The 27,142-nt window shown below is 62.2% G+C and overlaps 2 protein-coding genes across 2 annotated transcripts; one reads left to right on the forward strand and one right to left on the reverse strand.

Moving 5' to 3' along the window:
• Positions 1-1,171: 1,171 nt before the first annotated feature.
• Positions 1,172-18,696, reverse strand: BESB_023790 (uncharacterized protein; the record flags this gene model as incomplete). Its single annotated transcript, XM_029361081.1, has 9 exons — positions 1,172-1,338; positions 1,876-3,957; positions 4,484-4,688; positions 5,055-9,429; positions 9,755-10,570; positions 11,181-12,206; positions 12,640-16,429; positions 16,966-17,081; positions 17,681-18,696. The coding sequence occupies 9 exons, from the start codon at positions 18,694-18,696 to the stop codon at positions 1,172-1,174; spliced, it is 13,593 nt and encodes a 4,530-aa protein (XP_029215896.1).
• Positions 18,697-20,748: 2,052 nt separating this feature from the next.
• Positions 20,749-25,489, forward strand: BESB_023800 (uncharacterized protein; the record flags this gene model as incomplete). The annotated part of the gene is made up of 10 exons (XM_029361082.1): positions 20,749-21,586; positions 22,014-22,126; positions 22,334-22,400; positions 22,741-22,784; positions 23,199-23,264; positions 23,630-23,662; positions 23,892-24,134; positions 24,510-24,565; positions 24,769-24,996; positions 25,381-25,489. The coding sequence occupies 10 exons, from the start codon at positions 20,749-20,751 to the stop codon at positions 25,487-25,489; spliced, it is 1,797 nt and encodes a 598-aa protein (XP_029215897.1).
• Positions 25,490-27,142: the final 1,653 nt, after the last annotated feature.

Here is a 27,142-nt window from a genome sequence, read left to right on the forward strand (position 1 = left end):
AGAAGGAATCGCAGCCACCCTGAGGTCCGGAGATGTGCGCGCGGCATTTTGCCGGCTCTCTTCGTTTGTTTTACAGGAGAGTGTGGGTTGTTCCGGCGGACCACGTGTTTTGTCCGAGGCAAAGAGGCGTCTCGATGTGCACGCTTCTATTGGAATACGCTGGAAATGGGAAGCTTTCGCCTTCCCCTACTGTCCTTGTCTGCAATGTATGTACTTCGTTTTCGAAAGAATAATACTTCCACTGAAGTGACGCCGCTGTCTTAGCAAGGCTCTCGAATTCTCTTATTAAGGTGTCGGTCTGATCTAGCGTGTTGATTGCTACCAGAGTCATCGGCAGGCGCTGCGACGCCTACGCCTTCGGCGGTGTAAGTTGCTGCATGTCTGTTTCACTGGATAACGGTTCTCGACACGATAAGATGCTGAGGTACAAATCTACTACGAGTGGGGCATCGCGCGCGTCCAGCTGCCTTTCGGTATCCTTCCACAGTAGATAGTCGTCCCAGTACAACAAAGTGTTCAAGGCAGGAACGGCGCGGCTCTGGCGGATATTTAGTGTGTAGCGTGTGCAGCAGACGAAGCTACAAGGGGACAGTCTTCGGTTTTGCGGTAGTCCGTGTAACGTTATAATATGTAGAGGTCATTGCAAACGCTTGAGAACAGCTTTCACAGAACGAACGTGTAAGCCGTTCTGGTTCACAGGTATGCAGAAACATTCCCACTCCCCGCAACAATCCTTCCCAGCACCTCGGCCACACGCAGGGGCTTTCACTCAAGCCCAGTAGGAACCCAACGGAAAATATGTAATATTATGTGAATATGCTGCATTTTTTCACATGCATCAGATTCTGCCACGCGGGCCATCCATTCTCACGGAGGGAGGAGTATTCCGTGGCTTAGCATTTTCTCTCCACTTTGCACCGTGCTCTTCCACGCGTACACGATTAACGCACAGGTAAATTCAGGCGGGGGTTTCCCTGCGCGCCGTGAGCTCCAGGGGTTGCCCTCCACCCCAGTCGTACCATGCACGTTGCTTCTCACAGTTGACTCCCACGGAGGTCCGTGCTTCCACATGAGCCGCGACTAGCAATTCTCTCTGTGACTTGTTGTGCTACTGATGCGCCGTTCGGTCATCTCGATTAAGCAGTGCTTTGCGCTGCGTTGGAAACGGGCTTCATCCCCGCCGCTTGCGTTTCCTCGCCATTCTCTGCTTCGCGCCCGAGCGCATCAGAGGCGGCCAACCTCGGCCTTTCTCGCCTTCGTGCAGCTCCACTTGTCTGGCGCAGAGATATGCCTGCACGGCTTCCTCCAAGACCCGTGTTTTCGTCTCAGCGCAGCGTCCTGCAGAAAGCCAAAAGACATTTGAAACCGCCACGCACAGGCTCTCGAAACCGCAGAAGCAGCACCAGGGAAGCCAACGGCAACCCCAGTCCGAACACAAGGAAAGTGAAACACGGGTTACAGCTGCAGGAGGGGGGGGGGAGGACGGGGGACCGGCAGTGCGCCACAGGAGGGCACAGGGGTCGTCCTCGTACGCACTTTCTCAGCCCAATCTCTGCCTCTCACGAGCCGGCTTTCCCCTCGTTGCCTGCTGCAGGGGACGTCGCGCTGTTCACTGTGAGACTGCTCGCTTCACCAGGCATTTCCGCGTGCCCACTCTCCTCATAGCTTCTCTCGCAGCTTATTCCAGTTGTGCCAACGGCGACACAGAAGGATGCGGCACGACTGAAGCACCGGCTGGGCATCGCACATGAGACGCGCATGTCGGGAGGGCGTTCATCGCACGCGGCCACCGCTAGCACTGAACGCGCTCCTCGCCGGCTCCCCGGCTCTCTGTGTTCGAAATGTGTTCCAGCGTGTTCGTGTCTGTCTGCTTACCTGTCGGCAGATTGCTTGACGCCTTCCTAGCTCTGCACGGCTGGGTTTCATCCCCCATCACCCGCCGTCGTTTGCTCCTGCCATCGTTTCCACAGCCGCACGGTGTTTCTCGTTTTGCCGGAGTCAGCAGCCCAGAATGCGGCGGACATTGGGCCTCTTGGGTTACCGAGTTACGTGGTCCTGCTCTCTCGGCGTGCCTGCCTCGCGACCCCGCGCCATCAACTGTTTCTGAGGCGCCACGTGCTTCTCGGAGCAGATTGCTGTCGTGAGCGCACGGCTGCACAGACCCAGCGGCTTCGCCACCTTCCGCCACAGGCCATGCGACCGCTTGTGCGTTGCGCTCGGTACCGTCCTGGTCTTTGTTCCGAGCTCTGGCGTGAGCCTGCGTTGCCTGCGACTCCTGCGCAGGCGCCGGAGCCAGAGGCTTGCCGCGCGCCCGGCTGCGACGCCGCAGCTCCAGGGCGACTTGTGCGTGCTTCGCTCTGGCAGCGAAGATGGCGAAGCAAAGTGTGAACGCGCGTTTCTTCCGCTCTGCGGCTTTCTGGCCCCGTGTGAGTCTTCTCTGCCCACGGCAGCGCCTCGACGTCGGACTGGTGGTGCCGCCTGCGGCAGCGCGCCCCCCTGCCTGCTCGCTTCCCTCTGGCCTCGTCGCCTCCTCGGCCGCGTTGCCGGCTCCAGCCGCGGCAGCTGAAGCCATCACAACTCGCGGGGGTCCAGCAAAGTCGCGCCCACGCCTCCAACTGCTGGCGCGGTGCCGGTCTGACCCCGTGGTACATGCGGCGCCCGAGTCCGCCAAAGTAGGCGCTGCTCGCCTTGGTGAGTCGTAGCCTCCAAGTTTCCCCGCGCCGCGGTCTCGCGCAGCCGGCTGAGCTCCATCTGGCCCTGCACTGGGCTGGTGCTCTTCACCGCGTTTCGGCGCCACGTCTTTCGCTGCCGCTCCTTCGGCGCCCTCCCAGGGACCCGCCACCTCTAACAACGTGCTGCCGTCCGCGAGGGTCTTCTCAGGGACTTCACCTCCGCGCAGAACCGCTCCTGGGTTGGTGGTGGCACACGCCCGCTGGGGCCGCGCCTCGTCTACGGCTTCCTTCTGATTCGCCGCCGCCCCGCCGTGGCTGCCAACGAGCGTTCGCGGTGTGCCGTCGTGGGTCGGGCTCTCTGCTGCGCAGCTCTGGGGGCTTGGCGTCTGCAGAGGCCACGGCGGAGAATTTTCTTTGTCATCTTCGACGTCTCTCCAGTCCGGCGTGGACATCTGAATCCTGTCTGTGCCTGCAGAAGCCCACACGTGGTGTTGTGCAGCCGCAGGAAGATTCAAGGCGTCGCCATCCGCAGTCCAAGTGACGTACAGGGCGTCAGCACCATCTGCGGTGGTCTCGGAACGTTTCCCTCCTTCCACGGTGATGCTGCCCGGCGCGGAAAGGCCTGCGAAAACGTGCTTGTCCTCCGCGCGTGAACCTGCGGATTTTCCGTCTTGCCGAGAGCCAGACGAAGCCCCTCGTGCCCGCTCCTCGGAAGTTTGCCGCCGTTCGTCGACGGGCTCGGCACATGCGGAAGAAGAGGCGACGTGTGCGTGTGCACCAAGCGTCTGGCAGCCGGCCGCAGCGACGGCGCTCCTCTCTGGGATATCCACCGAGGTCGGGCTGCGCCGCGTCGACGTGCATTTGCTGCGAGAACCACGTTCGCCTTTCGCTGTCCTTGAGAGCGAGTTGCTTTTGCCCCTGAAACCGCGGAAGACGGAAGCTGCAGCGTTGAAGCATACGAATCGCAGACGCTGCTGGAAGGCCCGCGCCGACAAGCCTCCCTCAGCGGGCTGCAGGCGTGGAAAGGAATCCCCCGATGCTGGCAGAGCCGCGGAGGGTGAGTAAGACGCGTCCCCCGCTCCTGGTGCACAAGGGGAAGATGAAGAAGCGGACGTCGACCGCAGAAACGACGGAGGCCGCGTCTCAGACGGGCGCGGCGATGAGGCGGAGGAGACACGCCGGTTGATGGAAGATGAAGAGAGTCGTGGGACGAAGGCTCGCCAGCGCGCAGGGATAGGCTGGCGCGTGAAAGTCAGGACCGAGGCGATCAGGCGCATGCTAAGAGCTGGACAAGAAGACACTCACGAGACGAAAAACACAGTAATTGCGTGTTCGTGACCTCCCGTGCCACGACAAGGAACCCCTAGCGGAACGGCAGAGGTCGAATGCCGCTCTGCTGCATTGACTCGGGAGTCATCCAGCGTCTTAGTCCGTCGGTGTGCATGACCTTGCGTGTAGCATCTCTAATGAGCCAGGGCAAACCGAGAAGCGTACCTATTTTGGCGTACTCTGCCTGCGCGACGTCGGCGGCAGATGCGTGAGTTCGCCGCGCTGCGCGCTGCTGTTTCACGTTTTGTGTTCCTTGCTTCGCTTGTGCCCTTTGCTGCAGACTGCATTTCTTCGCTTCGCCTGTTTCCATAGGCAACCTTCGCATGTCTGTCTGTCTACCGTTTCCGCAGTGGAGTTGGGCAGAATGTCCCTCCGTTGTGCTTATGTTTCCGCGCTCTGCGGCTCATGCGCCCGATAACTGTCGTGTGTCGCTCTGCGCCTCGCCCGGCGGCGTTGCCCCCGCCGTCTTCCTTGAGACTCACCGACGACGTAGCGAGCCGTGAGGAAGCCCGCAAATTCCTTCGCAATTCGCTCCAAGCCGCAACGCAGCTTGAGCAGCACAGTCTTCACCACGACGTACACGTTCCGGCAGACTGCCTCGGGGGAGTTCAGCCGCAAGTCGACGAAGACGCGCGTCGTCCCTAGGCGCATCGTTAGGTGCCCCAGGAGGCGCTGCTCCAGCATCTCCTGTTTCCGATAAAGACAAAAAGGAGTCCGAAACAACACACACAGCTCAAGCCGTCGACTGCGCCGACAGAGGTGACCCGCAGGGCGGCTGAAGCGCGGTGGCTTTGCGCAAACGCCAAGCAGCAACCGCCGAGCTCACGCAGCTCAGTCCGCAGGTGAACAGAAGGAAGCAGATACAACCACGCTTGACGCGAGCGTCCGCAGGCGCCCAGGGCGAGCCCAGACCCGCGCCTGTGGGCGTGTGTGCGTTCCACCCTGCCCGCCCTTCGTGCGCCGCGACTCTGCCGCGATGCACGCAGCACTGAAAACAAGCCGCGCGTGCCGCCGGAAGAAGCGCTGCACACTCAGCCAGACTGCTAAACTTACCACCATGAACTCTGGCCCGTCGGAGCTTGCCGCAGCGCCGGCGGAGCTCGTGCGCCCGCGCTGGTGCAGCGCCAGGCTGTCGCGAACTGAGTTCTGCAGAGCTGGGTCGGCTGGCGCCTCTCGCCGTCCCTTCGATCTTTTCTCTCTTGAGTCCGTTGCCGTCAGCGGCGCGGGCCCCGAGCCCTCAGCAGTGTCTCGTCGGAGCAGCGGCATCACGCAGAGGCTGCGCTTGGACACGTCGAAGGCGAAGCGCACGCCAGCCCAGCAAGGCGCGAAGACGTGCAGGGAGGCGTCCGCGAGGCATCCTAGCGAAGAGGACGGGCACGCCGGTGAAGCGGCATGTGTGGAGGAAATCAAACACGGTGACGGAGGCGAAGCCGACGCCGCCGAAAGAGCGTCCCCCCCCGCAGCAGATGGCGAACACTGCGAGGAAGAAGCCGCCGAGGCACGGCACAGTCTACGAGGGCAGGTTTCAAGAGACGGCAAATGACTCGGGCCGTACGGGGTGGTAGTCCCGGGATTGGAGCGGTTCAAAACGCATATCTTCTTGTCCTTCCTTTCGCGGGTGCTGTCGGATTCAGCCGCCGCACCGCCGGTGCACACCTCTCGCTCTCTCGTTCGCTTCCTGCCCGCGGCCTCCCCACTCCCACGGGTCGAGGATTCGCCCTGCGCGTCGACAGCTCGTGTCGCCGCTTCTCGATGGGTGTCGTCGCCCCTGCTCGCTGCTCGTGCAGCCGCCACGGCCCTCCCTCGCCCGCACGCGGCTCCTCCGCATGTCTTCTCCGTGCCCTGCTGGCAGTCACGAAGGCGTGCCGGAAGCTCTGCCGTAGCAGCGGCTCCAGTCCCTTCGCCTCGTGGAGCGTCACCAGCGAGTGAGCCACGATAAAGCACGGGAGGCGCTGTCGAATGCGGCCCTGAGGGCGCGGCCACGCGAGGGTTTGCAGCGGGAGACCCCCCCCACGAGGCAGAACGCGAACCAGGTGCAGCCTCTGAAGTGGACGAAACAGAGGACGAAGCCGAAGCAGACGAGGAGACCGACGGCACATTCGGTGAAGGCTGCGCACGCGGAGGCGCTGGAGAGGCAGATGCGAGCGAGGTGACACGAGGGGCGGAAGGCCCGCGTAGATCGCGTGCAGGCGCTGCGCCCGTCCAGACGTGGGCATGCGAAACACGTGGAGAGCCTCTCTCGCGATTGCTGGCTTCGGGCGCCACGTCGAAGAGATTCGTCTTCAGCTTTTGCTCGTTCACGTTCCTACCCCAGACGTGTTTATGGAGCAGCAGCTCGAGGAAGGCCTCAGCGCAGGCGCGACTCGGCGACAGGAAAAGGAAGTCATCCACCCAGCGCATTAGCAGCGGCGGCCATACCAGCCGCTTCAGCTCTCTCTCCAACGCATGCAGCGCTTTCCGCTCTCGCTGGCGCAGACGGCACGAGGGAGCGGCGGAAGAGCCTGGAGGCGGGAGAGAACATGGTGCAACGCAGGTGACGGCTGTCGGGACTCCGGGTTCCAAGGCGGAATCGTAATTTTCAGATTTTCTCGGCCGAGATATTTCCAGCACCAGCGGCCCAACATGCCTGAAGAAGACTTCTCTGCAACTCCTCGTCGTACTCGTCCTTTGCGCACCTTCTTTCTTTCGCCGTTCCACTCCCCGGGAGCGATCGGCGGCGATCCCCGCGTCTTCCGCGTTCGCCGAGTCGGTGAGCGTCGCCTTTTTCGGGTCCTGCGGCGGGCAGCCGGCGCCCGTCTCTGCAAAGGCCCAGCCGGCCTGCGCGGGCTCCATGCTGTCGCCCTTTTGGAGCTCGCTGAAGCCCGATGCCTCACAGAGAGACATCGAAGAAATCGTCCCTCTCAAGAGTGCCTGGACTTCTGGGCGCGCGTCTCGACTCGCGTAGAACAGAGCGCACAGAAGGCCAGAAAGATTCGAGCCTTGCGGGATCCCAATGGTCTGACGGTACACACCGTCTTGGCCGTCATAAAGAGGCCCGTCTTCTCCCTCCGCAGTGGGCTCGGCTTTCCTCTGCCGGCCTGGTGCCTCGTCTCTCGTTCTGTCCGCCGCGACCGACCTCGAGCCCTGCGCTGCGTCTCGGCCTCCGCCTTCACTTTTTCCCTCGCGTTCCGTCGTTCCTACACGCTGCTCAGTCCCCTGGGCGCAGCGTCCCGCTGCGAAGCGCCCTGTCCCGTCGGCTCTCTGCTCGGGCTTGCGCAGGGCCGCAGCCAGCGCGAGAGGCGCGAGTCGCCGCCGAGAGAATCGGATGCGGTGCTGGCGCAGCAGAAGGCGCACAGAGAGAAGAATCTCGTCGGCGCTCAGCAGCAGGCGCTGGCATGCGTCCGCCAGCAGCACCACGCCACCAGGACTTGCGCCACGCAGGAGGCGTCCGCGGAAGACCGAGCCGCCGTCCGGAAGGCGCGCGCCAGACGGCGACCGACCCTGGGACGGAAACGGAACCCGTGAGAGGGCGCATCCAACAGGTACTGAACAAGACGCGTAGCCAGCGGATCTCCCGCAAAGAGGCAGAACTGAATATCCATTTCTGGCGACCCCACTCGTCTCGCCCCAGGTCAAACGGCTGCGGGAGGCCCGGAGAGCGGGACGGCAGCGTCTCAGACCGGTGAGCGAGGGGCTCGAAAAGAGATCAGTGTCGTTTCCCTCCAACGGGTTTGCCTCTGTCCTCGCCGGCAGCATCAAAGTCGACAGGAGGGGCTGTCGGCCTTGTCTGGCAGGGACGGCGACTTCGTCGACTCGTCCTATCGAAGAGACATGCGCTGCCCCAGACGCCCGAAGCATGCCGCCAGTCACCGCAGTGCGTCTGGTGGAGCCTTCGCGCCTTTCAGCTTCGTCGGCGGTCTTGGCTCGCGTCGCTTTCTCGACGAGGGCCTCGAGCGACCGGCGTGGGGGCCTCCCGCGTGTGGCGGTTTGCCGCCCTCCTCCGGCGCTGGTGATGGGTGGCACGATTCGCTTGTAGAATTTGAGGATGTGCATGCGGCGAACGTCGGCGCCCTGGAGTGCCCGGTCGACGGCGAGGACGAGGTCGCGGTGCGTCAAGCCCTCATAGCAGGCCTGCAAGTCGCCGACGACGAAGCACATCTGCGAGAATCGAACCCGCATCACGCGTGCGCGCGGGCCCAGCCGCGCGACGAGAGTGTTGACGCGCCGAAACAGCCGCTGGTAAAGCGTCCACCACGCAAGCAGCCGCCGATGCACGTCTGAGAAAGACAGGACTGAGCAGCCGAGGACGTCGGGGTGGAAGCGACACAGCGCGGCCAGCGAGCTCCGGACCGGGTCCGTCAGGCTGTTCAGCGAGAGCTGCGCCGCAGCGAAGCAGGACGACGGCGCAGCGCGCGAGCGCCCCGCCGCCGCAGACAAACGCGACGCAGCTCGCGACGAGGACACTCGAGACGCAAGCGGCCGCGTCAGCGGTGACGGCGTCGGCACAGGCGAACGCGAGACGGCGGGAGAGAAAGACGAAGCGTTGCATGCCGCGCGGCAAATACGGGTTGCCACCGCAGAGTCCGGTTGACACGCCGCCGCTGAGCGGCCGCGCCTCGTCTCCCTCACGCGCGAATCCCTGAAGCAGGCAGCGGTGGATACAGCAGGCCGAGAATGCGAGGCGGCCGCGGACGCAAAAAGCGCCAAGCGCGCCGAGGAAGCGGAGACGCGGAAGCACGCGGGCGACCTGATGAACGATGCACGCAACTGGCTGAGGCGCGCTCGCCTGCCGTTCAGCGAGGCGGAGAACGCCCCCAGGCGCTGGCGCACAAAGCGCCCGTAGGACGGCAGAGCGAAGGGAGGCGAGGCCGGCGCGAAGACAGAGGAAAGCGAAGGAAACAAAGAAGGGCGAAAGGAGGAGGCGCACAGCGACCCGAAAGGCGAGATGTCTTCCTCGTCTGCATCCGTCGCCGCCGCCGGCTGGCGTCCCGCCGCGCGACCGCTCCGTGCCGCCGCCTCCTGCGCAGGGGCTTCGAATAGTTTCAGGAGGACGCCGTCCAGGGTGCGCCTCCGGCGCTCTCTCCCACCCTTGATTTCTTGCTCCTCTGCCTCATGTCTGTCGCGTCTCGACGCTTCGCTGTCTTCGCCCTGCTCGCCTAATTCCCCGTCCGCGAGCTCGCTCCCGACTTCTGCGTCGCTGCACGCGGCAGCCGCGCGAGTCGCCTCCAACGCGCGCGCCAAGGCACCCCTGTCGCGGAGGGCCTCCAGCTGTCGACGCCTCAAGGCCCGCCGCGCTTCGCGAAGGTCGGCTGCCCGATTCTCCTGCCTTGCCAGCGCCGCGTCGAGGAGGTACGCCAGGCGCACGCCGCACCCAGGCTGCGAGAGGTTCACCAGGGGGCGGCACCCGCGCGCCTTCGGGAGGAACCTGACCGTGGGCACAAGGGAAAGCCTGGAGGCAAAAGAACGCAAGCCAAACGCGACGAGTGGAAACCAATCTTCAGTCTCACAGCGAGGCAACACTCGAGCTCGAGGCCCAGCTCAGATAATCCTGCCCCGTCCCCTCCCCCCCCAGCGGACTTCGCTGGGCAGACAGAAGTGCCTTCGCCGTGCTAAAGCTGCTCCTGCGGCACGCGCGTGGGCTAGCAAACGAATTGCGTCTCATGGAAGTGAAACGGGCAGGGGACATCCAAAGGTGGAGACTGAGGCTGGGACACAACTTGGCGTCTGGTGTGTGGTTCGTTTGGACAGAGGCATCCGCCCTGTGCTTTGCCTACGCGTTCACGCGGGCGTGAGTAGCCGGATCCAGGAGCTCCTCGAGTTCCTTGTCCATTTCGTCCTCTCCGCTGTCCTCAGCCGCCTCCGTGGCCTCAACTAAGTCATTCGCTTCCGCTCGAGCCTGCGCGTCAACGGGCAGTGACTGTCTCTCGCCACCTTGCCAGCTGGCACCGTCTGCATCGGTTGTCGTCTCTCCATCTTTCCCTGTGCGAGTCGATTCGCTCTCGCCTGCCTGGCTTCCTCGCCTAGCGAACCCATGCGTCTCTCTCCCGGGTTCGCGGAGAGACACTCTCCTCCCTTCTCTTCCTCCGTGCGATTCCCCGTCAGACGCAGCTGCACGCCAACCCTCGCCTCGCTCACTCCGCAGCGCCTTCTGCCCAATCCTGGCGTCTAGCAACGACGACGGCGCCGAGCCTCCACTCGCATTTTGTCCACTGTCTTCCGCAGCGGAGTCGTGGACCGATGCGCAGACGCCCCCAGGCATTTTTGCGGCTTGTACGGACTCCCTCACGGAGGCCGACGCGGCAGGCAGGTCGTCTGTCCCTGCTTCATTTTCTTGTTGCTTTCCGGCGAGCACGCTTCGCGCCGACGACGACTTGCCCAGGCTCTTCGGTGCCGCCTCTGCTCCTGCTTCTGCCTGCGCTGCCGTTGGCGGACACCCGACCTCGGGCTTGGTGCCGCGTCGGCGCTTGCGCGCGAAGCACGCGCTATGGAGACTTGCTGCTGCATGCTGCTCGACAGAGAGCCAGGAGATCTTTCGAAAGTAGCGAAGGCGGTGACCCGTGGGCTCGGCCTCGGTCACGTAGAAGTGTTGCCTGAGGAAAGCCACGGAAGACAATGGGGAACCAGAAGCACGCAGCTAGGAGAGAGCTTGAGACGTCAGGCAGCCCGCGCGCGGAAGAATTGATTCCGCACTTCATGTAGCCTTCTATGCTCATATGCTAATGACGAGTGGCCTTTGTATAGCTAAAGAAAGTTCTCTAGTGCCACTAAGATACAGACCCTAGTGCCACTAGCAAACAGGCGGACGAGGGCCCTCTGGGAGAGACGCGCAGCACGCAGCGGAGCGAAGGCGCGATCAAGCGCGGGGACACCAACCCCCGTGAGAACCGAGGATCACAGGAGCCCGTCGCGTTTCAGCAACCCCCTCTGAGACAGTGTCTTGGATCTCCCGTCACACACTGGAGGCGCCGCGCGCAGAAGCAGCCGTGCGAGACGAGACGAGCACGAACTCGCCACAGCGGTAAGTGCCTCGCGGCACTCGAGTGCCGAGGACAGACGTCCGCGAAGGAAAATGGTACACGAAGGGGTCGCGTGCGGCAACCCGGAACGGATACACACGCCGCGAATTGAGGCGTGGGCACGTTCTGTCGATGCCGGGGCTTGGAGGCGCGCACGGGTGAAGCGCGGGATTCGGCGGCGTACCTGAGGAGAGGGAGGACGAGCTGCGTGAAGAGGAAGTAGACGATGCGACTCAAGTAGAGCTGCTGCAAGTCTCCATCCTCCTTTTTCGCTCGTGTGTCTCCGTCTGGGTGGCATGCACGTGTCTGTGCCATTGCCGCCGCGTGACGCCTTTTTGCCGCTCTCTGTTTCAGCGGTCCAATTTTCTCCCTTGCCTCCAGTCGCCGACTGGGGCGTGCGGCACGCCGTTGCTGTCTCGTCTGTGCGTCGTCTCCTCCCTGGGGTCTGACACGTTTCTGCCCTCTTTTGCTCACGTCGCGACTTTCCGCCTCACTGCGCGACCCCGCCGTCCCTCGATTCCCCTCTTCTCCTGCAGCCCCCGGGCCTTCTCGAGCGTCTCTGCGCCTCCATGCCCCCGCCGTCCGCGGCGGCCCAGTCCGTGCGTGCCGAGAAGAGCTCCTCGCAGTTGGCGCCTTGCTGCGTTGGGCGTAGGGCCGCGTTTTCATGGAATGCAGCAGCATATGCAGAGTGACCGTCTCGCGCGAGTTGAGGAGTACAAACTGCTTCGCCCTGGTCAGGAAAATGCGGAAATTCGCCGCGCAGCCGAGCAGCTGAGGCGGCACCAGTCGCCGCAGCGCAGACAGAAGGAAGGCCACCACACGCGCTGGCGGGGTCTCCAGGCGAAGCGCAGCGAGGCGTCCGCAGAACGAGGCCTCAGAGGCCTTCAAAGCAGCATAAGGGAACGGTGAGGCTCCCGATGGCAAGGCGCCCGACGGCGCCGCCGCAGCTCCCTGTGCGTCCGGAGGCGCACGTGTAGATGACGCAGCGCACTCTGAAGAACGCAGAGGACGCAGGCACGCAGACGCCGCCGGCAGCGGCGCGAGAGAGAGCGGGACGCGATGCGCGGAAGCGGCCGAGGACGAACTGCCAACGCGCAAGGCGGTGGGCGGGATCGCGCTGCGGCGAGCGGGGCAATGACGCCTGAGAAGCTGCAGAAAGTCGCACCGCTGGTACCGATCCAGCAGCTCCCCAAAGAGAGGCAGCAGCCGCCTGTGCGCACAGAGGGCGAGAGAGAGACAGACAAAGAAGAAACACGGCGCCAGTCTTGATGGATTTGATATCGCAGCAGCGCCCGACGTGAGCAGACGCTCAGGTGTGTTGCCGAATGTCATCCACGAAGTCCTGCACGCAGCACGCTGCGGAGTCGTCTCTGCAGGTCTGCCTTTACAACGTGAACTGGCAAAGACGTTGCACGGACTGACATGCACAAGGCAGGTGCAGGCGGCTCCACGGCCGCTTGGCCTGGCACCTGTTTAGTCGACATGCTAGCTGAGTTAGTGTCTATCCCTATGCTCCAAGGTGACGCATATCTGCATGGATACTGCCTGCAACACCTGTAAACGCTGACAAGCGGACTTTAAATCCCCAACCTCGTCGCTTATGTTGGGCTACGTCTTGGGAGAGCTACTTGAGTTAAACGGACCTCGCCAGCCGGCTCTTGAGAGAGAGCGACTTCAGCACCCGCCGCCGGAGCTGTCGCAGCACTTTTTTCTCCATCTGCGTGTCTTCTTCGTTCTCTGTTTCCCCTAGACCCCTGGCGCCAGGACCGCTGTCAAACGGGCCAGGCGCTCCCGTCTTTCCCGTCCTCTCGTCTGGGTCGTCAACTCCATTCGGTCGCTGGCGGTTCACCAGCTCGCCCAAACCTGACCCCGTTACTCGGCCCTCTTCCGTGGCTTCCTCTGCATGCTCGCCGTCGGTCTTCCGCACAGTTTCTTCTCTCACGCTTCCTCTCTGTGTCGCCCGTCGGTTTCTGAGACCCCTCTGCAGAGAGCCCAGGACCGCGCGAGCCTCTTGGGCCCTCTCACCGAGCGCTGCAGCGACTGCTGCCGCGCCCTGGCTCCTGCCAAACGCGCTCACCGCTACGCTGAAGAGGCGGGGAGACGAGAGAACGAACTTGGTCAGGACTCGCGCCTCGATGCCTCCTTTACCGCACCCTCGAAGACAGGCAGTCTCGGGCGTTCTGCCTTCAACCTGCCCGCTGCTTGCTCGCCTCCGCGGTCGCTTGCCCTGCGGTGCCGCGTCGGCCTCGATGCCTTTACCCCCGTCGCCCCTCCCGCACGTGTCGCTTCTGCGACCTGCTTGCGGAAGCGCCGTGCCTCCCTGCGCGGACCGGGCGCCGCATTTAGCCTGTCTCGACTTCGCTTGAGGCTCTGCGGGGGCCTTCTGCGTGGGTGCTGGGCTGAGGCGGCCCAGAGTCTGGGCGCCCGCCAGCACACGCAGAAGCGCGTAGCTTGGCAGGCCGCCCTCGCGGTTGAAGCTGCTGTGGCAGCACATGAGCTGCCGCGCGATCCGGATCTGACTCGGATTCAACTTCGCGAGCTTGCAGGGCCCTCCGTCCGTTGCAGAGCCCGCACGCGGCCCATGCGACCTCGAGAGACCCGCGGAGGTGTTCAGCGCAGAGGGCGATCCAGCGGAAGCCCCAGCTGCACCAAGCGGTGCAGCGGCACGCAAGCAACCAGCCGGAGAAGCGGCGGGCGGACCGGGAGGCAGCGAGGAGAGCAGGGGCCGGCGGAGAGTGTGGCCGCGTCGTCGAGTCTCTCTTCGATGCAGTCTGCGGCTGCGGCGCATCAAAGCCAGGAGACGGCGCCGATCGCGTTTGGAAGCGCACGGCTCGTCCTCGGGTTCTTCCAGAAGGCCCGCCGCAGTATGCGACGACGAGAGCTGACGACGCTGCGGCTCGTCGCGAGGCAAAGGCCGCCGCGGCTTCTCCTCAGGCGCTAGAGTCGCGTCGCTGTGCAGCGCCGCAGAGGCGTCTGTCGGGGCTTCTCTCAGCTTATCGCTCTGTGTCCGCAGTCGCCCTTCGTCATTCCTCTGCTGCGGCTGTGCGTCCGCATCTTCCGCGTGGTCGTCCACGGCGTAGGCCGCCGGACTCTGTTCTACAGCTGCTGGTCCATCTGCGCTGTCTCTCGTTTGCGCCTGCTGCCTCTCCGCCGCTTCGGCTACGCCCGCGTAATCCGCGTCCGCTGTGGCTCCTTCTGCATGCTGTTTACGCTTTCCGTAGTTGGGCGGTCTCGCGTGATGCTCTTCACCCTTGGCCGCTCGACTGTTTCCTGTCTGCGGATCTCCAGCCTTGCGCGGCGAGTCGCGGATCTCTGATATCTCCTCCGCTGCGCGTCGCTCCTCGCCGCCCAGGGTGCCTTCGCCTCCTCTTGAGTCTCCTCGTTGAAGCCCTGACAGCCGGTCCCGTCGCCGCTGCGCCGCTCGCACGGCTAGTCGGTGGATTCTGCGGAGCTCCTGAAGGCGAGCCTGAGTCAGCGGCACGCCCGAAACTTGGATGTACAGAGACCTCGACAGGCTCTGTCTCTCGTGCTCGGCTACCCGCCCCTCGCGCGCGACCCGCTGGGAAACAGGTCGGTAGGGCCGCGCCGTCGCGCCGGCTCTCGGCGTCTCGGCCTGCGCGTGCGTGGGAGTCTGGGCTGGACGCGGAGGCCTGCACTCCGCCGACGCACGATTCCCAGATGCATCCCAGGGTTCGGCGTCCCCGCCCTGTCTCCGACTCGTCCCGCCGAGCGTCTCCCCGCCGGCCGCCGCCCCGTTGTCGGCAGGAGAGGCGCCGGTCGCGCTCGACGTCCCGGGCGCTGCGCCGGTCGCGCTCGACGCCCCGGGCGCTGCGCGGCGTCCCCGCGCGACGGCGGAAGACGAACACGCGGTCGCCAAAAAACGGCCAAAAGTCGGTGAGGCGGGCGACCCACGGCACCCTGCAGATGCAGATGACGGCACGGCCAGGGGAGTCGCCGGCGCGCCAGACGAGGCGGAGTTCCCAGACGACGCGGGCGGCGCACCCGGTACCGCCGCCGCCACGAGCCGAGACGGCAGCGACGCAGACGACGAGCGAGACGGGACGGCAGACGTCGAGGGAGGTGAAGCCGAAGGGGACAGTGGAGGACACAAGGGCGCCTTCGCGCCACCTGAACCGGCGCCGCCCGGCGCGTGCCCTGTGGCTGCGTCTGCAACCTCGGTGTGGTGCATTTGTTCCACTTTCGTCCGCTTCTTCCTCTTTCGCTCGCCACGGCTTCGGCCACGGCACCGCTTGCGCGCCTTGGATTCCTTCTCTCTCTCGGCTTCTTCGTCGTGACCGCTCCTCGACGCGCACACTTCCACCTGGCCTCGTGGTTCGCCTTTCTCGGATAGCGAACGTCTCTTCGTCCTCGGTGTAAGGGCGGAACGCGTGCCGTGCTCAACGCCACCGGGCGCTCTCCCCTGTTCGCTCGGGATGCGCGGGCGCGGCCGCAGGGAGGCGTCAGCGCTCGCTGTGCGCCGTCGCTTCGCCTCTCCATTGTCGCCCTCGGTGTCGGCTCTCGCGAGGCCCTCGGCCGCGTCGCCGCAGACCAGCGGCTTCGTCGCGGGAGTCGCCCCTTCAGCTCGTCCCAACTCGTCGCGACGCAGCAGAGCAGCGGAAGCCAAAAGAAGCGGCGGCTCGCCGCCGGATGAAGCGCGCAGGCGGGCGGACGGCCGTGAGGCGGCCGCGAGCGTAAAAAGACGGCTCTCGACGAAGAGACAGGCGAAGCGGAGGAGGTGTGTCATGAGGCGGCTGCCAATGCGGTCGTAGAGCAGGCGCCACGCCGGGGTCTTCAGAAACAAATTCACGCTGTTCCAGCTGTGCACCGAGCTCTGCGTCAAGCCCAGAGACCCGAGAAACGTGGACAGCGGAGAGGAGCCCGCGTCTGAACGCTCTCCAGGAGACGGCACGAGTGAGGAAAACGGAGCCGCGCGGGGTAACGCCAACGCGGCCGCGTGCGGATGAGAGGATGACAACGGATCCGACGAATAACTCGAAATTGAACCAGCGGCCGCAGCTGGGGAAGGAAAGGGAGAAGACGAGGGCGGGACGCACGACGACAGCGACAGCGATGTGGCGCATGCGACATCCGACGCCGGCGGGTGCGAAGAGGCCCCAGAGAGCGAAGCGGAAGAGGGGGCGCAGGCCACCGAGAAAGCTGAAGACGCAGATGTCTGAGATAAAGGGCGACCTGACAACAGTCTCCCGGCCTGAGAGGGGGGCTCTCTGACCGCGGAGGCCTCGCCAGACGGCGGTGCGAACGCACGGAAGGAAGGGCGCACTCTGTCGTTAGACGGCGGAAGGAAAGCAGGAGAAGCCAATGGGCTGGGGCTGGCCTGCAGCAAGCGCCGAAGCAAGGACGGCGTCCGCGAAGACAGGCTCGCGCTGCGGCGGCTGAAGGAGAAACCTGCAGTCAGAACCGACCTGTGGAGACCTGACGTGCAGCACGACATGGGCGAGGAGGCACACAGGAGCAACGACAGCATGAGCGCCTCGTCTGCGGGGGTCGCAACGACGGCTTAGGCCCAATCCCCGAGAGAGTTTGGCCCTTAAGCGAGGCAGTTCCTGCCCCTCGATAACCCTAAACCCTAACCTAGAGCAGCGGCACCGTCTGGGGCGCGTGGCCGCGCGTCCGATACATCGGCCGCACCCGCGTGATGTTTTTTGCTGTTCGCCAAGCCCTCTAGAGACTGACAGAGAACGAACCATGCCCCGTGCAAGTGGCGGTCGGCGCTCGCGCATCAGCCAGCCCCCCACCAGGCGCCGGGCGGCGGTCAGAACGAGTCACCCCGGGAGGCGGGGCTGGGGCAGGCGGCTAGGGCGGGGTAGCTGCCTCTGACAGAGCCGCCTGAAGCAGTTGACCGGGGAGCATTTGTGCCGATGCGGACGACGGGGAGAGCGGCGAGCACAAGAGACGGCGTAGCGAGACAAGGCGAAGCCAAACAGAGACGCCGCGGAACGAGAGCTCACCCGTGAGAGAAAGGAAGGAGGCTCCCCGATCCGCTCGCAGCCGCTGCTCGCGCAGGGCCTCCAGGGCGACTGCGACGTCCACGCAAACGTCGTGCGAAGGAAACTCGAAAACTCGGCTGAAACCACCACACAAGCAACGCAGCCGAAACCAGCATGAATGCCGTCGCAGACGGCACGGTGAGGCCGCCAACGTCTCCACGCAAACTGAAACGCGGGCGAGCCTCAGGGGGGGGGGCATGACTGCGTCACACGCTCAAACCGAACCTTGAGATCCTGCTGCAGCGTGCAACACACGCGTGAAAACCAGGGCGAGGCCACAGTCCAACAAAGGGGGCCGGCGGCCAACACGATTGGTGCGCCTCCGGCGGCGAAAGCCCGAGCCCTCGAGTGGGGGATGCAGCGTCCCCGCCTGGCACGGCGGGAAACGAGTCGTCATTGGCAGCCCGCTCTATGTCTGGCACAGGTGAGGCCAATACCCCCCCCATCACCCCTCCCCCCCTCCCCTCCCCCGCCGAAGAAAGAGGCCGCGTAACAGATAGTGGCTGCAGCGGTGGATGCCGGCCTCCGCTGTAGACTGGCGCGGGACTGCGCAGCGCTCGCAGCGCTCGCCCGACAAGTTACGCGAGACAGAAAGCATGACACGGCAGAGAGGGCGCGCATCCGCGTCGGACCAATCGAGTCGACAGAGGTCGTCTTCGCACAAGTGTAGACGTACGGAATGGTAGCCGGCGAAGTGCCGCAGCCCCCGCCGCAGGCGCCAGACGCGGGCAGCGGCGTCGGCGGAGCGGCGAAGAAGCCGCGGGCGCTCGGGGGGCCCTCGGCTGCGCCTGCGCAGTGGCGCAGCAGCAGGGCGGTGTCTTCGATGAGAAGCGTCGTACGGAGAAGAGTGAGGAGGCAGGCCAGCTCTTCAGTCGCCAGGGGGCCTCTGCGGCCCTGGTCACCGCCCTCATCGGATCCTCCGCTAAGGTCGCCATTCGAGTCTCCGTCTGGCGCCGTCCGCGGCTCGCTTCCGGCGCCCAGCGGATGAGGCCACGTCTCCCCAGCGGCAGCCACGGAGGCGATGGAGTACGGTCTTCGACTGGCGGGCGCGCCGCCGCCAGGCGCCGAGGAGACGCGCGCGACTCGCGAACGCGCGCCGCCCGCGCGCGCGCGTCGCGTCTCCTTTTCACTGATGTGCGCGAGCGAAGGAAAGTCAAAGAGGTCGGCGCGGTTCCAGCGGTACGCGAAGCGCAGGCAGTACAAGCCCAAGTTGCACACGGGCACGCCTAGCGAATTTTGAAGCTGTTCCTGGGCTCGGCGCGTCTTCTCGTCCGGACTCAGCAGTCTCTCTTGTTGCCGCCAGCAGGAGGCTCTCGGCTCCACCAAGACGCGTCCGTCGACCGCGCTCGCCCTCGCAGCTGTGCATTCTTCGCCTTCCCTGCCTCCCTTGCGACCCGGGACCTGGGGAACCGCGTAGGCCCCCGTTGCCGTCGCGGGCGCGTTCGCGGCTTCTGGCTCTGCGTTCGCGCCTCGAGTCGCCTCCACGGAATAGCCAGGCACACCCTGCGCGTCATTCTCAACCTCGGTACGCCCCCCGGCGGCCTCCAGGTCGCCGCCGTCATGTGTTACCCGCCCTCGCTCCTTCAGGCAATTCCCTTGTGCCTCCGCGTCTACAGACGCACTCGTCCTTTTTCTCGCTGCATGACCGTCTGAGTCATTTTGCGGACTTCCCGCGGTCCGGGTCCCGCGCATCGGCTCCGCTGTATCGCCTCTGAACTCGACGTTTGAAAGCCTCGGCGCTTGCCGCGGAAGCGAAAAACGCAGGCCGCGTGTCGGTCGTCGGTCGGGGAAATGGGACGTGTCGCGACGGCCTGCGGTGCGATGGGCTCGCCTCTGCGGCAGGCTTCACGGGTTCACGTTTGGAGAGACAGGGCACGCTCTACGGGCACCTCTAGGAGACGCTCGCCGATCTCGAAAGCCAACGCTACAAAGCTACGCTTGCGCCACCCCGAAGCTGGCGCCTAGAGAGGAAGGCAAGTTGGCCGCGGAAGACGCAGAAGATGAAATTCGCGGCTTCCATTCCCATCTCAGAACTGTGGCGTGCGAAAACTCCGAGCAACAACGTGTGTGTGTGCGTGTGCCATTTCCCGCCGGGAACAGAGAGGAATTGAAAGATGGCAGCTGTGCTGGTGTGCGACTCCAAAACGAGAAATGCAAGCGACATGCCCCGGGAAAAGTTGGCGTCGGCAAACTGCTTTTCTCACAGAGTAGGCAAGATGCGGACGAAGAGATTCTTAATCAAAATGAGTCTGTTTCGACGCTATAAGAAACGCTTTTCGCCGCCCTAGATTCCCGCATAATTCAGAAGAGAGTAACCTGCTTCGGTAACGATAGAAAAAAACAGAGCCGGCCTTCGCCGCGCCGACATGATGCGCGCTCGCGGCAGGAAAAGGTAATCGCGTGACAGGGGAGCTTGCATCCGCGTGAACGAAAAAATGAAGAGAAAATTCCCTGGGAGAAACGAGAAGAGAGGAAGCCCAGCTTCCCTGAAGGGTGTGTCTTGCCGCTTTTCAGCTGCCCGCGCTGCCGCCATCTCCTGTCTCCAAGCGCGTCACATCTCTCTTCTCGTTCCGGCTGAAGCTACACACGGCTCCTACGATTGTTTTTTTCTCACACAGCGTCCTTCTCCGAAGTCATCCTCCCCGAGGAAAGGTCCGCGAGGCAGGAGGCTCGCACTTTCTGCCCATGAGAAGCATCGCAAATGCGAACTGGAGAGGAGTCGCCACATCAAGGTGAGCGGTCCGCGACTGTGCCTGTCTCACACGTGTCTTCCCCTGCGCGATCAGCGGTGCCGCGGAAATCACCTTGTGTTTCCTAGGAACCTTGAATTGCCTAGGCACTGTTGATCGGAAAACCAGGTTCAAGGGCGGAATTTCCAAACGTATTCACTCCGAATTATCGGCAGCTTACCGCTGAAAACGATCTGCAGCGTAGTCTGTCTCCGCCCGGCTCGATGAGTCGCCACAGCCGGCTGCAGGCCGGTGTCAGGTCAAAGCCTGAGAAGGTGTGTCTGCGAGATAGAATGAGTAAAGCTGCGCTCTTCCATTGAAGTGGAGAGGCACGTTTAGGTTTTTAAGACCATCCTGAGGAAGTAAAACTCGCTCGGACTGCCTGTGGTAGTCTCGCGGGGCGAGCTGCGCTCCGCACTCCCGCGCCCTCCTCGAAAGGGAGACGATATCGAGTGCATGCGCACATGCAACGCGCGAAGTCGACCAGGCCGAAAAGAGAAGAAAAAAGGAAGGTGGTCACGCGAAGGAAATGTTTTCTTTGAGTTAAAAAATTGTTTTTTAAGGGTGTAGGGAGTGGAGTCGAGTTTTCTCTGGGCCTCCGAGGAAGGCGACAGCGGCACTCGATGCAACTCCAGCGCCCCTGCAGACGCGCCAGCATCGAAGTGAGGCGCGCAACGGTTTTCTGGGCACCACATCGTTGAAAACCGTTTGGGGGTTCCCAAGACTCACAGAGTCGTCTGTATCACTCGTGCATGCGCAGGACTCCGCCCTTTCGCTTGTGAACGTATTTCTCTGTTTGCGCTGTGTGTTGTCTCCACTCGCGCGACGCCTCGAGGCTTCTAAATCGTTCTTCCTGATACCCTGTCTCTTCTCTGCCTGTCCGCACCATCCCCCCCCCTCCCCCCCCCCCTCTCCTCTCTCCGTTCTCGTCTCAGCCTGCGTTGGGTCGCTCTCGGAGAGTCGGTCTCCAGTCAGTTTTCTCCCTTTTCACCGTGTCTTTGAGCAGATACACAAGATGGAGGCACGGCTGGCTCTTCTTCCGTCGCCTCATCTCCTTCTCCGTCCCCTAGCGCGCTGCTTGGTCAGGAGTAGCGGAGTTGTCGTGCCGTCCCGCCACCGCTCTCGCAACATCTTTTCTCGGCCGGCGTCTCCCCTCCCTTCCTCGAAGTCTGCGACGCCAGCCTCGCTCCAGCATCGTTCCTTTGAGTGCCGGCCGTCTGAGCCCCTCTGGTATCTCTCGCGTTCGGCGGCAAGTCCCGCCGACGCTGTCTCCGCGCTGCCCTCCCCCTCTGCCCCCCTGTCGGCGTCGCCTCTCTCGCAGGTTGTCTCTGCTCCCGCGTCGTTCTCCGCGATGTCGCGGTGCATGCAGTTCGGCGTCAGACTCGTTTCGTCTTCGAAAACCGCGGCGGCCGAGCCGGCTCAGGGCGAGAGGCGAGCCGAGGCGGAGTCTGCGTTGCCGAGGGACAGCGACGCGCAGGCGGCGGCAGACGCGCGCGCCGCTGGGCAGGGGCAGGAGGAGACGGCCGCAGCAGGCGCCGACCGGAAAGACGCGGCGAGCGCCCCGAGAGGCGAAGCCGCGTCGTCGTCCTCCCCATCTGCAGCGACTCACGAGCTGCCCACGTCGGAATCAGCTGTCTCTGGCGCGTCGGCTGCAGCGCCACGGGCCTCCTCGACGGTTGAGGCCTCCGCTGCGGCCCTGGACGCGGCCGGCGCCTCCCCCGCCTCAGCGCCTACGGCGGGCGCGAAGGCCGAGGAAGCGACGCAAGAGAAAAAGTGGAAGTTCCGACACTTCGTCTTCGGCGGTCTGTGCCTGGGCCTTGTAGGGAGCTTCACCTATCTCCTGGTCGAGAATGGTAGGGCGCACTCAGTTGGCATCTCGCCCATCGTCTGCGCCTTCGCCGCAGCATTGCCTGTGTGGACTGCAGAGGAGACGCTTGATGTCACGTGAAGTCCCCTCATTGCCTATCTACCTGCCTAGCGGTTGAGCGCAGCCCGTACGCGATGTGCAGCCAGGCGCCAGGGTTAGCAGCCGACACCACTTTCCAGTTCAGGCAGCTGTGGGCTCTTCGTGTTTTTGTTCATTCCCAATCGCCAACAGCTGGAAGAAGGCGGTCTAGTCTTCTGTTGTCGACGTGGTTTCATGAGGGGCGCTCTGACGCCGCAGGAGACTGGCGTAGGCGGCAGGGATGTTTGCCCAGGTGTAGGGCTGGGCGTAGGCATGAAGCCTGTGAGGCGCCCTTTTGAGTGCATGGAAGACGCGTGGACTGTTTGTGTGCGCAGATTTCAATGTCGCAAAGACTGAGTGGGTGATTGGAGAGAAGATTCGTGCGGCGGTCTTCGCGACGGCCCGCGGCGACCCACGGCAGGACGCCATCGACCACAGCCGATTCTGCGTGAGTCTCAACGGAAACTGCGACGCGTTGTGCGTGGTGACCTCGTGTTTCCTTTCTCTCTCTGGGCACTGCTGCGCCAGACACACATGCTCGCCTTTCTTGCGCTTCACTGTACATCGCGACCGTCAGCAGCGAGCCCCGACGACGGAGAACGCAGGCGTAGCGAATTGAAATCCCGTTATGCGTTTCCTCGTGTCTTACCACCAGGTTGGACTGAGTGACGAACTACGGAGAGAACTTGCGATCTTCTTCCTCCAGCTTGACCTCGATAAGCGTAAGTCGTCGTCTCGGCGTTCGGCGCAGCAACGCTCGTGTCGCGGACTCAGCGCGCGACCTCACACTCTCCGTCAGCCATGTTGCAGCGCCGGGCTGTGTGCGGCCTCTCATGAGTGTGGGTATATGCGGGAGTATATCTGTGTAAGCATATTTAGGCATTATGGGCTCGTTTGACGTGTATCCACTCCTGCCGCTATGTTCGCCTGGCAAGCGCACCATATATCTTTTTCTCTGCTTGTTTACAAAGCGAACATGGCTTACCATCTCGTGACCGGGACGTGCGCACTCGTGCAGTCGCGGGGTTGTGCGTCATCTCTCTGTGGCAATATTGTCTTCAGCCAACGGCGTGCGACGCAGTGACGTCATAGAGCTCATCGGAAAGGTAGGGTGGAGGTCGACTTCGTAGAGCGAACTATGAAGGGGAATGACGGGTGGGCGAAGGCACCGGCGAACGGCGACTTACTAAGTCGGGAACACCCGTCTTCCGCTGCTGCTGCGGTGGTATTTAGAGACGCCTCATGATCCGCGAGCAACTCCTACCTAGCCTCTCTTGCCGCGTCTCTCTTGGATACATGCATGATTGCGCGACTGTAGAGCTGGCGCTGGCGCCTGCAGTGAGGGCCTCTTCTACACGTCCAAGTAGAGATGAGATCTCGGCCTATGTGGGGTCTTGCGCACCCGTGTCCATTCACACAGATGGACGGAATGCTCATCCACAATATGTGGCGCACTCCCCCTCCCGTTGGTGCGTCAGCCTCGATGCCTATCTCTGACTCTGTCGATCTGTGGTGCTCAGCTTGGTTTCTCGGCGTCGAGTGGAGTCTGCAAAATTTTCCTTGAAGCAGGAAAAGGACGCACCGCGGTGAGGCTGGGGGAGCGTTTGCGCAGCGCAAGTCACTGGATAGGCGTTGCGTTAAACCCGGCACAGTATGAGTCGTGTGGATGTGCAGATGTTTTTATACAAATACGACTCAGTTTAGGGTTTAGGGATGGAGCCTCGCCTCTGTCTGCGTCCTCATCAGTCCTGGCAAATATGTGTGGCGCTGTTTCGCGCTATCGGTCACCATCCGCGCGCATGCTGCGACATAAGAATGGATCGACCTATGGGTGCGCAGGCGTGTGCAGACCGTGCAGGGCACGGGAAAGCTGTCACATCAGATTCTATTTCCGCAGTCGTGGATGCGGCTGCAATGGCGGCGACTGATTATGTGTCTCTGGTACGCTCAGGATGTGAAACGGGTGGCCGGTGTCACGCTACAAGTAAGCCTTGCGCGGAATTGGTGACCGCGGCGTCATGACATTGGAGCCTTGAGCAGTGTGTGCCTGTAGGATCCTCACGTGTAGCACTTGGGTGTGCATAGATGCATCTTCATTTTACAAGCGTACACTCAGACGACGTGGCATCGTGGTAGCCAGGATCGTTGTGGCTGTAGCAACCGCGCTTCCGAGCTCGAGGGGACTCGTTGTGTGCGTGAGCTCGCGCTCGCAGGAGTTTGCAGAACTGATCGAAGGTCTCATTCTCGAAGAGGAACTCGACGAGACGAAGGGTTCTACTGAGCAACTCAACAACGCAGGCAACATCAAATCCCCGGTCTCTGGCTCAGCACCGTTACCAGCGTCGGAAGGAGAGCCGGAAAGCGACAAACAAACGACACAGAACCATGCCAATGAGCCCAGGGAGAAGGCGGCATACCGTGTACTCAAGTATTTTCGAGACATCAATAAAACAACGGTGGGTGGGAGATAACGATGACCCGGGAGTCCCATCATAGACGCGAGCGCTTACGCGTCAGTCTTAGGTCCGTACATGGCTGGTCGAGTTGTTGCGTGCACGTTGAAGACCTGACGCCCTTTTCTGTTACGAGGATTATATGCAGTCTTTGGCGATAGACACGGGAGCCTCTCGGCTCACAGCAAGCGCAAATGCTAGAGCTTTTCATCTTTACCTCTTCAAATCGTGTTCCAGTGTTCGTAGACTTGGAAACTGAGCACTGGGAGGTGTTTCGTAGAAACATGCAACACCGTCGAATGGGTAGCGGCGAGGTGGAGATACAAATTGGGCATGCGTCTATCGTCATCTGTCTTGTGTGCTGGCGTCTGAGCACAGACAGTACCGAGTACGATTCCGTCATGCTATGCGGAGCTTGCAGATGTGCCTACCGGGTAAGCAATGTACTTCACGTTCCCGTGGTGGGTACTTCAGCACCTAGCGGTGCTCGCTGCGGACAGAACCAAGAGTGTTCTCTCACACGTGAATACAGGAGGAAACAGGCACTAACTGCGAGTGCTTGTGGTGAATATGGTCTATTTGGGACTTCCGTCATTCCAAGTCGTGTGCGACGCTGTCACCTGCCTCGAGTGTGCAGCCCGCCGAAACGCTCTCATGACGAGGCCAGCTCCGGAGCTGCTGCAGTGAACGCTCCCCAGCAAGGCGTTTCGCAGCCCCCCTCGGGCGCGGGGACGATTGTGACGGTTAGAGCAGACGTCCAGGACAGTAACACGGCCGCGGACACTGCGGATGAACTACAGAGCTTTAGACTGCAGATGGGTCGTGCAGAAAGGGTGGTCAGGGACCTCAGCGCCCTGAAGGCACGGTAAGTGTTGTCGGTGCAGCAACCGACAACACGTGCTTGTGTAGCTTTCGTCAGCTGGCGTTGTTGAAAGTGTGTGATGCGCTCGATCATCTGCCTGGATTTTGACGAACCAAATGAAACGTTTGCGTTAAACAGCTGTCGTCCGTGTGTTGAGGTCGGCATCGGTTGTGAGGTGTCCATGAGACTATGGCAAATGTCGTCACATGGCGCATTTGAGAGGCGGGTCGTCGTCAGGGTGACTTCTGCAAAGGTGCGGTCACCTGGCTGCCGTAAGATTGTGGGCTTCATGCGGCAGCCCGCTTCTTTCTTCTATGTCCACCGTTAGCCTTGCCCTCCCTGTGCGAAATCTTTGGTGTCCGCGAATGTGTGCTGTGGCTGTCGTAGACGTGGGCTTTCCGAGGCGGAGAACACACGTTTAGAAGATGCTAAATCTGAAGTCAAGATGTTGCAGCAGGAGATCTGGAGAAGAGAGGCAACCGCGGCTCGCAAATGACGCAGCCTATGAAACGGCTAGATCCAGTGTTTATTGTGGTTCCTGTATACTCGATGGATACAGACAAAATGCGACAAATATCTAGTCAGCGGCGCGACATCGAAAGGGCAACCCGAGGCGGGGGGAGGTGCGCGCTTCAGTGGAACATCGTAACTTCTGGCATTGGTTTTGTGTTTTTCTGACTCTGAAGGGCCCGCAGCGTTTTTCTCGATTGCATGCCCGTGGCTTCTTATCGCTTTAAAATTGGGCGTACCTCCAGCCCGAAATTTCTGTCGTTCACAGCAGTTCAGCGTATTCGAGCGCGCTGGTCAGTTACTTGTGTATGCTCAGATCCCCTCAGATATTCAGGAGACGGGAACCCGTCTTCATATGAACTCCACGACCGCGTCAACTCTGCCAATCTCACGCCCGTTCCTCGTAGCTGTTGCCTGGGACTGACGCAGATGAAGTTCTTCTCATTAGTATGAGTACGTTCGTAGCTAGTTCATGGCACTACACTATATGTTCTACCCACCTCATACACTTGATAGCCACCCTGCTGCGCACCACCCTCCTTCGGCGTGTACGGTTGTACCTGTGCACCTCGCGCCTCGACGAAATTGAGAGACGCCAGTGCAAAACGGGGCGCCTTCGGCAAATGATCACCACGCTGAGGCTCGTTTGCACAACCTCATTTTTCAGGGAGTGCAGTCGTTCCTGTTTAAAATGCCGTAGGCCATTTGTTACCGAAGCAACTGTGCGCGTCTGTCGATCTTCGGCGAGGAGCGCACGAAGCGCGATCTCAAGCGTGCAACTGGGTGTACTAGCAGAGCAGTACACCGTTTTTCATTTTCTGATTTCGTTCCACACTTACAGCATCCTTGTGACCTGCTCTGGTTAACTCATGCGAAGTCGTCGCCTTTCCAACCTGGCGTGAAGTACTCGCGGCAGTCAAGAGCTGTGGGGGGGAGACGGTCAAGACACGCGACATGCTGTGGTTTGCCGGCAGCAGGTGACTACGAATTCCGTTTGGCATGCGCAGTAACGCTCTATTGACCGTCGTACCACGCACGTAAGAGTTAATTCAGCGTATCGGGTTTGTAGGTCCTCGTACAAGAAAGCACAACACGACCGGGCCACAGCCCTGGAACGCTAGGTTTTGTCGGGGCGAGAGGAACGGGGGTGCAGGTGGCAGAAAGCGGAAACAGTGGATGGAAACGGAGACCAGCACGCTATCTGACAGTACTGCTTGAAACAGAGGATGCAACCAGCTGCCAGGGAAGAGGACACTGTGCGTTGTATCCGCTGAGGCGTACATCTTTTCCCGGAGCTGGTCCCCGCTCTTGCTTTCTTACGTGCGTTGCATGCAGGATGGAATTGCCTGGAAAACGTTTTCTGTCCTTCAATCACGGGTTGTGTCGTTCCTAAGCAGAGTAGTTCTCGTCGTATCACTTCTTCCCACATCATACGGTTGGTCCTATGGATTTAAATGACCAAAGACGACCCAAGCGTGCCGTAGCATTTTTCGCATCCCCTATACAGGGGCTGTTTGCTTCATCTCGAAGGGTGACACGCCAGCTGGTCGGGCAGTACTGTTTCCGTGAATTTGTATCTCCACTGCTTTGTAACTGAGGGTTTTCGTCGGACACAGTAAAAGGCTGCGCAGTGTCGATT

This window comes from Besnoitia besnoiti, chromosome XII (genome assembly GCF_002563875.1).
Source record: "Besnoitia besnoiti strain Bb-Ger1 chromosome XII, whole genome shotgun sequence".
Lineage (NCBI taxonomy): Eukaryota > Apicomplexa > Conoidasida > Eucoccidiorida > Sarcocystidae > Besnoitia > Besnoitia besnoiti.